The following is a 12,393-nucleotide window of genomic DNA, read 5'->3' on the forward strand; positions in this document are numbered from 1 at the left end:
TTGAACAATCCGTTCAAAACAACTGTATTAGTAAAAAAACTTGCTACTTCTTTTTCGCGGGCGGCTTCTTCGCCGGCTTGTACGGCCCGAGTTGCCTTCGGACCAACAAGCCGCGCCACCACGCTTGCACGGTGATAGCCGATTTGTTCATGGTCTCGCGGTACTGACGCTCCTTCTCACGTTCGTCCTTGAAGTGGATCCAGTCTTTCATGAGTTTGTCGTGCTTTTCGATCTGCGGAATAAAATAAAAAATTAATTGGGAGGGAACTTTAGTCTCCGAAACTTTTAAGATCATGCTAATGACATAAACGTAAGTATCTCTAAAGATAAAAAAAATGTAACAGTTGCGCAACACTGAGTTCAATCAGGTAACCGCGAAAATTAAAGTTCGTAAATTTCGAGCAACTATCTCCGTCACTGTAACTAGGTACCTACGCCTTAATTGGAGTAAAAGAGAAAGATCCCGAAATTTGTGAACTTCGGTGTTCACGGTAGACCCTCGGTCTGTAAGTCGAGCGGTGTAAAAATTTTTAGAGTCGAGACTTTTCTCCAGCTCGGCCTTCGACCTCGCACGGCAGTCCGCTATTTTCGGGTATTCCAGGCATTTGTGGCCTTTCCCGGGGCTCAAACTTCAGCCTTCGCATGGCAAACATTGTAGATAGTCTCTTACTGTCTGTAGTTCTTATTTATTTCAGTGTCGTACCTATACAGATTATATTATGACTTATGACTGTGAACAAGATGGATAAATTGGACAACAATATTACCGTTTCCTCTAATGCCATTCTCTCGTCACGAGCGTTTTGGTATTCATTTTTCTTTATTTGTATTTTCAAATCGATTTTTTCCATGTCCTTGTCATATTTCTCCATCCACCTCTCAACTTCTTCCAATGTCTCCTGAAACACACATTAATAATTGCCATATGTTTTTTAAACCTATGTAGAATAGCCATTGCCATTACTACAGAACTGCACATTGAGAAAAATCTTTAAAAAGGTAGACGAATTCTCACAAATCTGGAAAGTTTAATTAAAGAAAATGTGAAAAATCGCCCAACGGGATCGATGCCATGAAAAATACCCCCCTCCCCGTCTATACGTCCTTTGGTTTTTGGCAAACCTTGGTGCTTCAAATTAAGTAACTCTACCTCATATAGCCACGACCCTCAGTCACAAGAAAATAACGAAGAACAAAGTAAAACCCACGTTAATAGCGATGTTGATGAGTAGCTCCACCTCGGTATGCACACGCTGCTCGTTATCTGTGCGTTGCTTGAAGTACTCAACCACCTGTTAATAAGACATAAATATGTACAGATTGTATAAGTGGTGAAAGTCCCTTATGAGGTAGACTGTCTCAAAGTTACGAGGTATCGGGAATAAGGGGACTTAGAACCCTAGTTAGATTAGTAAGGTATGCTAAATCATTCTGTTTTGAGTTTGATCGTATTGTACGTGTAGCGCTCGGTGTATCTGCTTGACCCGAGGCACATCCTTCCCATTCATTTTAAGGGATACTATTGCGCGTGAGTAAACAGACCTGTGAAGGCGTATACTCGGCGTCGTAGATCGTCTGGAGATGCTGTTCGGTGCGCGCGCGCTCCCAGTTGTTGACGTAGCGTGTGCACGTCTCGGCGTTGAGACTGAAGTCCTGGACACAAAAATAATTCACGATATGGTCAAATGAGCCGACCCCAGGTGTCTTAGCCAGCTGTGGCAAAAGATATGACGAAATTATCATGGATGGATGGACCCTATATCAGCTTTCTGACTGGTTTACTGCGACAACGACGACTGCCGACTGGTCCGATGACTAGCGAGAAGAGATTTAATTTCTTGACGGATGAAAGTTGTATTTAGAATAAAATCTCGCCGTTATGCGAACAGTCAGCGATCAACATCTCTTGTATACATAGACATATTTATACACGTATTTTCCTTGCACGAGAAAATAGTCTTTCGTCGCTTTCTCCGTGCGATAAATCTAGTTTCCCTCAATATGTAGAGAGGAACACGGGATTTTGACTAGTTTATGAGTTACCTCTACTTGTGTGCGCAGATCGTCAATAATAGCGTCAGTGTCGTAAGTAACGGATTTGATGTGGTTCCGCTGTTGTCGAAGTTGTCGGTTCGTGTCTCGTCGCAGTCTACACAAACCAAAATATCATTATGTTTGGGTAATTATTAGTAAATAGGTTCCTTCTCAATAAAGTCTGAAAGTTAATGAATATGTTGAAAGTAAGTGACGGATTGATGACATGATGGTTGTACACGGAAGTATGGAAGAAAAACACACGCTGCGCCAACCCCAAGTAAATGAGATAATGGAAGCGGATCATAACAGTAATAGCTATTATATATATTACAATACAAACGTACATTCTATGCCTAGCCTCAGCTTCCTGGAGTTGAGCGCGGTAGTTGTCCCGGTCTACGATCTCCTTCACGTGCTCGGCGAGGATCATGTAGCTCTTGTTTAGCGCTAAGTCCGTGTATGAGGTCTGTAGCACTTCCGCTAGATATTTTCTGAGGGAGAAACAGCGTCAGACAGTAAAAGTACGTCTAGTAAAGGGGCCCACTGATTACCAGTTCGACGGACAATACAGGCCTGTCAGTTATTCGCGATTATCACCTTTTGCAAATAACTGACAGGCCGATATCTTCCGGCGAACTGGTAATCAGTGGGCCCCTTTAAGTAAGTTTCTCACCGAAAGGGCGGAGTCGGGCCGCGTCGGAGCGCATTTACAATGTGCCTATACATTATGTACGGACGCGATGGAGTCTGCCCGAAGCCGTCCGCGTCCGTGAGAAGCCAACCGGCTTGCGGCCACAAATGCGCTCCGAGGCAATTAAAATTGTAGATATTCATTATTCTTCCTTTATTGCACCATGGTAATTACAAGATGATATTTATATGCGAAAGAGTAAGTATCTCATGGACCCAGAATGGGTATCGCAATTTTATCCTTAAAACTAACTTATTAACTATTTTTTTACAATAAGCAATTCAAATCTGGTTTTAAATGGATTTGCTATAAAAATGTCCATTCTGATATTTAACTCCCCATTCCATAAATATACGATACTTTTACCTTAATTATTAATTCAAAATACCCTAAAGAAATACTATGAATGTTAATACTTTTTTTTAGCACGTGCATTTTAATTGCCTCGTTTTCGAAATGGAAAGTAAGTGTTTATTAGCCTCGGACTATTGACGCTCTCACTGCGTTCTCGCGCCAAACTACCTCGATTGAAATGAGTGTCTTTCATCCCTTAGTTAACAATCTACTATTCATAGTACCTGTCTGCATCCAGCTTGTTAAGCTTGTACTCGTTACAGCCCAAGTGCTTGGGGTCGATCCCGTCCAGGACGTCTTTGAACAAGGGTTGCTTCACACCAAACTTTATCGCCAGCAGTAACCCCATATCCGACTGCAGCTTGCTTATGCGCATCTCCGTGTTGCATTCAACTGTGAACGATTAATATCCATAGTCACACCAACTCGCCAAGTTAGCATGGTCTGACTCTTATTTTAAGTCCATTTGCTCTTAACAAAATCGATGGACTAATATATAATATGGTATATGTTCCCTGTGTTTAAAATAAATTATTTCACACCATGGACGAAATGAAACACCAGAAAAACAATCGAAAAACCTAGATCGCTGTTATTTTCAGACACAATTTCTATTTAATAAATCCGAAAGAACTATAAAGAGTAGGTTACTAGACCATGACGTCATTATTATTCTGTTTTTCATAGAGATTCCATAAAATAGTAGTAAAATATGATTCCATAGTGGCTAATCGTTTTAACAGTTTGAAAAAAGAAACTGATTTGATTCTGTCTATCAACTACCCTATTGCAGCCCGGTTTCCGCCAATCGACGACTGGCGCGTATGATTCATTTGACCATTATCCTTATACAAATTGTGGCGTTACTCGTACTTGCACGGCATACCTAATATCCGCAGCTCTGTGATGGTGTCCTCGAATATAGTAGCAAATAACGACGCTTCGAAGTTGGGTAATCTGAAATAGTTATAATTTATCTTATGATTGTTTTGTACGACATAACTGTATTCATGGGCGTAGGCAGATACAGGCGGGAGGTGGGGGGGGGGGGGCACCGGCCCCCCTAGAGCTCAAATTTTGGGCCTTGCTGGGCTTGCCCGCCCGCCCCTAGTTCACTGGCTGGCTACGCCCTTGCTGTGATTTAATAAGAATAACACACTAATTTCTTTGTGTTTACGTATGAATACACACAATTTCATAACTCGAGGACAAGCGGCAAACCAGATAAGTGAATCATGTGTGTACAAAATCGGCTTAATGAAGCTTCGTCTTAAACGCGACCCTGTATGTAGCAAGGGCGTCGCCAAGAGGGACAGGGGGGCAGCTGCCCCACGTAGAGAATAAAATTTCGAAACAAATGCATGCCCCTCCCCCTCCCCTTGGCCATTGGCCATAGGAACTACCCCGTAGGCCATCAGCTGGCAACGCCCTTGGTCTGTAGCTATACCTATTGGCGTCCTCTCCAAACGTCACGGATATATGTAAGCACATACTTGTACGATTTGCAGTCCCTATTACATTGCGGAATTTGGTCAACCGATTGAATTTGTGGCTCATGCTTAGCCAGTAGGTAAAGTTAGACCAAGACAACTCTGGAGCGATCGGTCATCGAGCGGTCAAACGTCATAATTTCATAAAAGTTTGACGTTTAAATAACACAAAACTTGCACGTAGGGATTATATGCTCTTTGACTTGCACAGTCCATATGCTATCAAAATCTCTGCAGAGTTATCTTGGTCTAACTAATTATCTAAAACCCCATACCATTTGTTGCAACGTCTGTAGAAGCCTTAGATATCTGTTAATTTTTCCACTATTTATACAATCAAAAATTTACAATCGACATCGAAAAATTATGACCAGTGCAAAGGTAGGATGCAAATCGATAATACCTAATGACAATTCAGCTTTTAGCTGGTATTTTGAGCTTAGTTACCGATAAATATCTTCAGCATTGAACATAGAGCTCTTTATTGAGTTATTTTCAAACTTGTAGGACGAAACGACAGTCTGCTGCGATGACTCTGAATGTTTCTTTTCCATGAGAAATGTTATTGGCCTCTCTGGTTCTTGCGTCTAAAAAATAAGTAAACCCGCATCAACAACGATAGAGATTGAAATCAAATTTCGATGTTATGTTCATGGTAGCATCAGGAAACACGACTCTATACGTAATAAATAGTAGTTACCTCTATTTACGTAGTAATCTAAAACTTATGGAAACTTTAGCATACACACCGTGTTTACAAACGTAGGAATAATTCGTTTTGCTTTTGAGCAAGAAAGAAACTATCATTAAAGAGATTTACACACCTGACTTAACCCATTCATTGCCGAAAACGCGAATTTGCGTCACGAAACTTTTCAACGTAATACTGCGAACGCGAAATCGCGTCCTTATTTGGTTGAACTTTAATTCAGTAACTGATATGACGCAGCTATACGTTAGACACGGTAGAGATATCTGGGCTATAACCGCGAAAATCGAACTTCGTCAATTGCGGGCATTTTTCTCTGTCACTCTAATTACATCTTAGTGGCTCCGTGTCTAATTACATCTTATGACTTACAAATACCTCCGTGCACACTAAAGGAGGCAGTTAGCAACCTGAAAGCTTTGGCCTCGTGGAGGAGCTGGGGTGGTTAGATTAGCGCTACCTCGATTCTCACGCAAAATAGGCACAATGGTTGTCGATTTGCGGAAAATGTCCAGAAGCACTAACTAACTTCATCTTAGTGAGAGTAAAAGAGAAAGATCTCCGCAATTTAAGAATTTCGGTTTTCGCGGTAGTTCCCCTGGAGCCTCAGTCAAGATGCCATTCGTTCGCAGAAAAACGATACGCTATCTGTCTCTATCGCACTAAAGGCTGGCGTCCACTAGGCTCGCCGAGGCGAATCACAATAATTCGCCTTTTATACATTTGCTATGGAATTGCGTCTATTGACGAAGAACCGCGGCGGTAAATGTATGGAAGGCGAAATATTGCGATTCGATTCGATTCGATTCGCCTCGGCGAGCCTAGTGGACGCCAGCCTTAATATGGAAGAAAGAGTGATAGAGAGCCGGGTCCACACAGAGCGACGCAATTTCCTCACGCACAAACCGGCCAGTGTAGACGTGCCTCGGCCGAAGCCGGCCGCGTGTTTTCCTCGCCCAAGCGCGCCGCCTCGGCCGAGGCACATCTACACTGGTCGGTTTGTGCGCGAGGAAATTGCCTGGCGCGTCTGCTCGCTCTGTGTGGACCCGGCTAATAGCGTTTCGTGCCGTTTCCTGCAAAAGATGGTCATCTTAGCTAGACCCCGTGAGGGCCTACCGTGAAAATCGAAAATAGAAATTTCGTTATCTGCGTCTCTATAGCTCGAATATGAAAGAATGGTAGAGACGCAGATAACGAAATTTCGATTTTCGCGGTTTCTCCTTCTACATCTCACTTCTACGTATTGCTGCGTCCTTGTCATTAAGGCGTGTGAAGCGCTTAAGTTAAAGCTGAATGTTAACGTACAGTCAGCGTCAAATACTTCGTAGCAGTCAAAGTGGCCAAATAGTTCGGTACACCATACTAAATATATGGTGTACCGAACTATTTGGCTACTTTGGTTGCTACAAAGTATTTGACGCTGACTGTACATTTGAGTCACGCAACATTACGTTTATTATTTTTACGTTTCTATTAAATTTACTTATGAATAACAAATTACCTTGAACTTCTGTGTTGTTTTGTCTTCTACTGGTTCATTTGAATAAATAGTCGCTCTGCCCCATGGGCCCTCTGCCACGCTCACAATTCTATTTTTATTCATGTTGTAAAAATACTAAGATATTAAAACTACAATGTCGCTAAAAATGTCACTGTTGACAAAATAGTGACAAGCTCAGAGCCAAAGAGCATATAATCACTACGTTCTAAGAGCAACGATACTATGGAGGTGACAAAGCAGTAAGTTACTCTATGGTGACAAGTGGGAGGGGGAAGATCAAGGGAAGATCAAAGGGAAGATGGCCGAACCAGTGGGGCGACACTCCTCCTTTCGGCTTTTCCCGGCTCCGTTCGGCTCAGCACTCAGCACACGTTTCGGGTTGCGATTCGATTCGATTCGCCTCGGCGAGCCTACTGGCTGGCCAATACGTATCATTATTACTGGAAAAAGGCGACGTTCTAGGCCAAAGAATACAATACTCACTTCTAGGCTACCTTTTCTTTTAAAGAGAGTATAGCTATATTGTTATTATCTTTATCTACACACATATCATAAACCTTCTACGATGCCTTAACACATTGAGTGCCGAGAACCCGCTCGGCGGGCGCTCGGTTCGTAGTAGGTTTCCTCTACAAAGCGGGAAAACGGTAGAATCGGCTACGAGTCTAGCGCTACGAAAACGTTGGCAGTGAATGCATTAAAAATCCGTAGATAATGGCCAACATTAAGATAAACTGTTTTGATACAACAAATTTCTTATCTGTGGAAATGTTAAAATTGCTTCATTACTACATCAAAATCGATTTGGTAATGACATTCAAATTTCGAACATCTCTGAAAAAAAAGCAATTCGATTCGACCTCTATTCTAATATCAGTCGAGATATTGTAGTGTAGTATTGTATTCTTTGGTCGAGATGCCTTTTTGTTTGATATGAAAAGTAAACAGCATACAATTTTGAGAAATCTCGCATGTTGGTTTGTCTTGGTTTGTCTCGAACGATACGGAAACTCTGAATTAAAAAAGTTTTTGGCAAAAATTTCATTTTTGGTACAAGCTTTTATCGCTGACTGTACTTTTCTCTCCACAGGCAACTAATACTCATCGAGCAAATGCTAAAAACCCCAAACACAATTAGGTTGCGTTGTTTTATCACAGAGTTCCTATGTCCACCTCTTGTCTCCATCATCAGATCAGCTCAATGGTACAGTCAGCGTCAAATACTTCGTAGCAGTCAAAGTGGCCAAATAGTTCGGTACACGATACTAAATATATGGTGTACCGAACTATTTGGCTACTTTGGTTGCTACAAAGTATTTGACGCTGACTGTACCATAATATTGCATTGTCACCCGACTTACATATGTATGCAACTTTTCAGCCCAATCGGAAACCGGGAAGTGGATCAAATTTAACTTGCAAGATTTGATTACAAACAGACAACGGTCAGGTGAAAGTAAATAAAAGCTTGTAAAAAACTACGAATGCGTGACATGCGTGAAAAAAGTTTTCATTTACAGATCTTTTGATTAGTTTTAAGTATAAAATAAGTTTGTTTTGTTGTTTTTAAAGTAACCATAGCAAAAGTTTCGTTTAAAATGAGCAATAAAGATATTTCGGCGTCGCCGCCACATATCCGCGAGTTCCGACAAAAGAGCAACGATGACCCAATGTTGGCTGTAATTTGGGTTAGTGAATATATCATAGAATGTTTATAATGTGTGTAGATAAAATAGTGTATGTAACTCTACATAATTAGGTAGGTATTAAAACACTCGTATGGTCCTTTTAAGAAACTCACTTCGTTAGTTTCATTATGTAGCAGTACCATAAACTACTATTATCCGCCATGGTCTGTATCGCGCCGGACAACATCTTCCGTCTCTTTCGCACGCTATATTTGCTAGCTATAGGGCTCATACTTTTTTTATGATACAGGAGGCAAACGAGCAGACGGATCACCTGATGGTAAGCGATTACCGCCGCCCATGGACACCCGCAACACCAGAGGGGTTGAACAGTGCGTTGCCGGCCTTTAAGATGGGAGTACGCTCTTTTCTTGAAGGTTTGTAGGTCGTTACGGTCCGGAAATACCACAGGCGACAGTTCATTCCACAGTTTAGCTGGGTGACGTATACAACAACTGAACTTATAAAAGGGACAATTCTTTGGAAACATACCAATTTTACTGGGTTATATAGGGTAGAGCCATTTGCAACAAGCTTTGGAATTAACACACGTATATATTGATGTATCAATGTTTATTCACTTTAATATTTAATTTTATGATTATTTACATTAATAATATGACATGCGACTATTTTAATGAGGTAACATATCATTCAAAACTGCAATCTTTATCTACAGATAATTATCTCTAAATGTATATTGAAAACTCAGGAGTACCATATTGGCAGTTTTCTGCATAATAATATGAACAAAATAGAAATAAATAAAACTTATTCAAACATTGACATATATCTAAGGACGGGCCTTACGGGCAATAAGAATGGGGTCAGTACAGCGGTGTGACGCACGTGAATTCGAGCCAATCGTGCAGTTTAACGCCACGACGCGATTGGTCGCAACTAGTTATGTTAGACTGCACGATTGGCTCGAATTCGTGAGTGATACCACTGAACTAGCACCATTCTTAGTGGCCGTAAGGCCCCTGCTTTGATATATGACGATGTATTAAAATGACAATTCTTTTAAATATTTGAATGGTAGAATTTAATTCAGTCTTAAGTATAAAGTATCCGCTGAAATTCTACAAACACAAAAAGGCTACACAATTTTCATAAGTGGCGAATACCCAAATAAGTAATATGTTTTCTGTTTGTATTTCTTTTTTTACTTAAGTATATTGCACATGAACAAAGTAAAATCATGCCAGCGAATGTAAATAAAATAATGAAGTAGGTGCATTTTCAATATAAAATAATACTTCAAGGCCTTGTAAAACACTCAAAATTGACAACGAAAAGTACTACTTACATCTAAGCTAGGTAAAATAATATATGACTTTTCTGCCCATTGACAGAGTGAATATTAAAACTATACGTTATAGTATTACAAAATATACTGGTTTTCTTTACCATCGTACATGTTTTGTAAAATAATCACGCTATACTTTTAGATTTCAAGTTATAAAAAAATGCCTCATCACGAATCGATTTAATCCGATCAATCCGATGACATCGCCACATCACTAGCGGATTTTTGTAATTTGACGTTTCTAAGGCGTTTTTATTTTATCTTTAACCTGTCATCCTATGTGTACGTGGCACATACATATATGCGAAGAAGTCTGTCTAAGAAATTTTTCAGTAGAAAACGGCACGAAGATCTAATTTTCTATGGTACGAAAAACCCTTCGCGCCTACAGTTTTTAAATTTGCCGCTTTTTTCTACTGATGGAAATGGCTTGACAGACTATACACGTGATAGCCGATTCTTTGCATTATAAATCGTGTAAACTTTTCTATTTAAATAAAGCAGTGATGATTTACAAAAATGTATTCAACTCTCTAGCAAGCTGCGTTTGTATCAGACGAAATAGCGTGTATGGTTTCAGAATTAGATACAGCCAAATGAAAGAACGTAATATCAAAAATATTCAGACAGGCGTAAAATAAGTATTAAAGAAGAAAATATAGAATTAACTTAGGAGTAAGAATAAAGAAATGTAACTGTTATTCATAAAAACTTTTAGATTTATGTCATAACGTACTCTATCTAATTCTGAATATGAGTAATATCAAGCAATAATTAATACTTTACGGGGATCACAGTTAATCCGAATTATGAAACGTAACACGTCTTAAGATGGTATTCTATCAGTCCAATTTCTTCGCCCAATGTGCATTGCATTTCACTCTCTTATTAAGCAAAATGTGAGATGCAAATACACATTGGACTAAGAAATGGACAGGTTGAATACCATCCTTACAGACAAAAAACCCTATATGTGGTAAAACAGTACCACTGAAAATAATGACTTGCCTGTACAATGAATTCGTGATTTACCTTACGCTTATTCATAAAACTTATCAACTTCTTACAAACCTCTTTTAATTTTTGTCTTTATCTAATAAACACAAATGTCAAAATGACAGATAAGGATAAAATATTATCAAGGGCTTGTTAGACCTGTCAAGCGTTTATGAAGAACGCCATTGGAATAAAAAAGTCCCTGCACGCTAGGAAAGTGATATTTCGCCAGGTCAGCTCAGCGAAGTGTTAAAGGCGCCACCGGAGGGCGGGTCCGAATATCACTGGCTCAAATTCGGCTCGCGATTTTCTGAAATTAAAAAAATTGCAATTTGAAATATGGAAAACGCCCCTCGGTGAAAATAGGACAGTGGCGTCAGTGGCTTAGCACTCTTAGCAGACCAGCATCCAGGATATATTATATCTTTAAAAACATTATAAATAGTGATTCGACTACATTAAATCATTTAAAATTAAACTATACAAATTAAAATTCGCGGGTTCAAACCCCGGCTCGTACCATACTAAATATATGGTGTACCGAACTATTTGGCTACTTTGGTTGCTACAAAGTATTTGACGCTGACTGTACCAATCAGGGATCGGAACCGGTTTTTTGCAAAAACATCGAAATAACCATATATTTCGGTTTATTTTATACTCTAAATGTAGGACTCAGTTGTGTTTTCAGATAACGACTTCATATTATTAGATTGCCTAATTAGAAATGAAGTAATTAACAAAGAACGAAAAAATACCGTTTTCGTTCCCATACAAAAAATACCGGTTTCCGATCCCTGGTACCAATGACTTTTTCGGAACTTATGTAACAAATGACAACATTTCATATTTCTGACCCAATAATTTTATTGGTTATCTACATTTTAATTGAAACGAGGAATACGCTAATAGTTTATTTTTTTCACTAGGTATTGTATTTAATTTTTTTTTTCAGAGTACTTATTCTAAAATGGCGTACCTCCAGTTCTTCGCTAGGAGCTAGGTATTATCTCGATCAAAAAAAAAACATGACTTAATTAATCCGACGGTGTCTGTCATTGTCAATGTTTTAAACTGCTCCATTGTTGTTTTCAAAATATTTGATAAAATATCAGATTTCTATGACGATTTGGATATTATAACGGATACTGAATCCATGAATACGATACCAGGCTTTCATACGGATACGACGGACCGACGGGAAAACACTTAACGGATGTAATGTAATTAAATGTTTGTGCGATGTCTTCGCCGAATCATTTTTGCAGTAGGTAAGGGACGAAACAGTATTTGGCATACTTTGGAGGAGTATATACTATATACCTCATCGATCCATACGGCTGTGTCCATTTTTAAAACGATTAGTAGATAGTAACTTAATTATTTAAATAAATTTCTCTTTGTTTTGTATTTCAATAAATACGTCTTATGTAATTGTCAATTTCAAATCCAATATTATGACAGCTAATTTTTTTCGTGATGAATGGCAATGGCATTTCACCTATTGTGTCGTAGAAGTGATAAAATCACAACTTTTATTGTTCTTTTGTATTTCTTGTAATGGGCGATATAAAATTTACAGTACATATGGTGCTACTTTATCGCACTAGTGTTATAC

The 12,393-nt window shown here is 39.3% G+C and overlaps 2 protein-coding genes across 2 annotated transcripts in view; both read right to left on the reverse strand.

Annotated features, from left to right (window-relative positions):
• LOC133528236 (dynein regulatory complex protein 9-like) lies at window positions 1-7,353 on the reverse strand. The gene is made up of 10 exons (XM_061865521.1): window positions 6,783-7,353; window positions 5,020-5,159; window positions 3,969-4,039; window positions 3,307-3,475; window positions 2,382-2,528; window positions 2,044-2,149; window positions 1,543-1,653; window positions 1,209-1,292; window positions 768-899; window positions 1-232 (listed from the first exon to the last, which is right to left on the reverse strand). The coding sequence occupies exons 1-10, from the start codon at window positions 6,882-6,884 to the stop codon at window positions 44-46; spliced, it is 1,251 nt and encodes a 416-aa protein (XP_061721505.1). The 5' UTR covers window positions 6,885-7,353; the 3' UTR covers window positions 1-43.
• Window positions 7,354-9,026: 1,673 nt separating this feature from the next.
• LOC133528235 (egl nine homolog 1) overlaps window positions 9,027-12,393 on the reverse strand; it is a 37,657-nt gene continuing 34,290 nt past the window's right edge. Inside the window, exon 7 of the mRNA XM_061865520.1 lies at window positions 9,027-11,085. Within this exon, the coding sequence (XP_061721504.1) occupies window positions 11,057-11,085 (29 nt within the window). The 3' untranslated portion in view covers window positions 9,027-11,056. The remainder of the gene's footprint in view (window positions 11,086-12,393) is intronic.

This window comes from Cydia pomonella, chromosome 19, assembly GCF_033807575.1.
Source record: "Cydia pomonella isolate Wapato2018A chromosome 19, ilCydPomo1, whole genome shotgun sequence".
Taxonomy (NCBI): domain Eukaryota; kingdom Metazoa; phylum Arthropoda; class Insecta; order Lepidoptera; family Tortricidae; genus Cydia; species Cydia pomonella.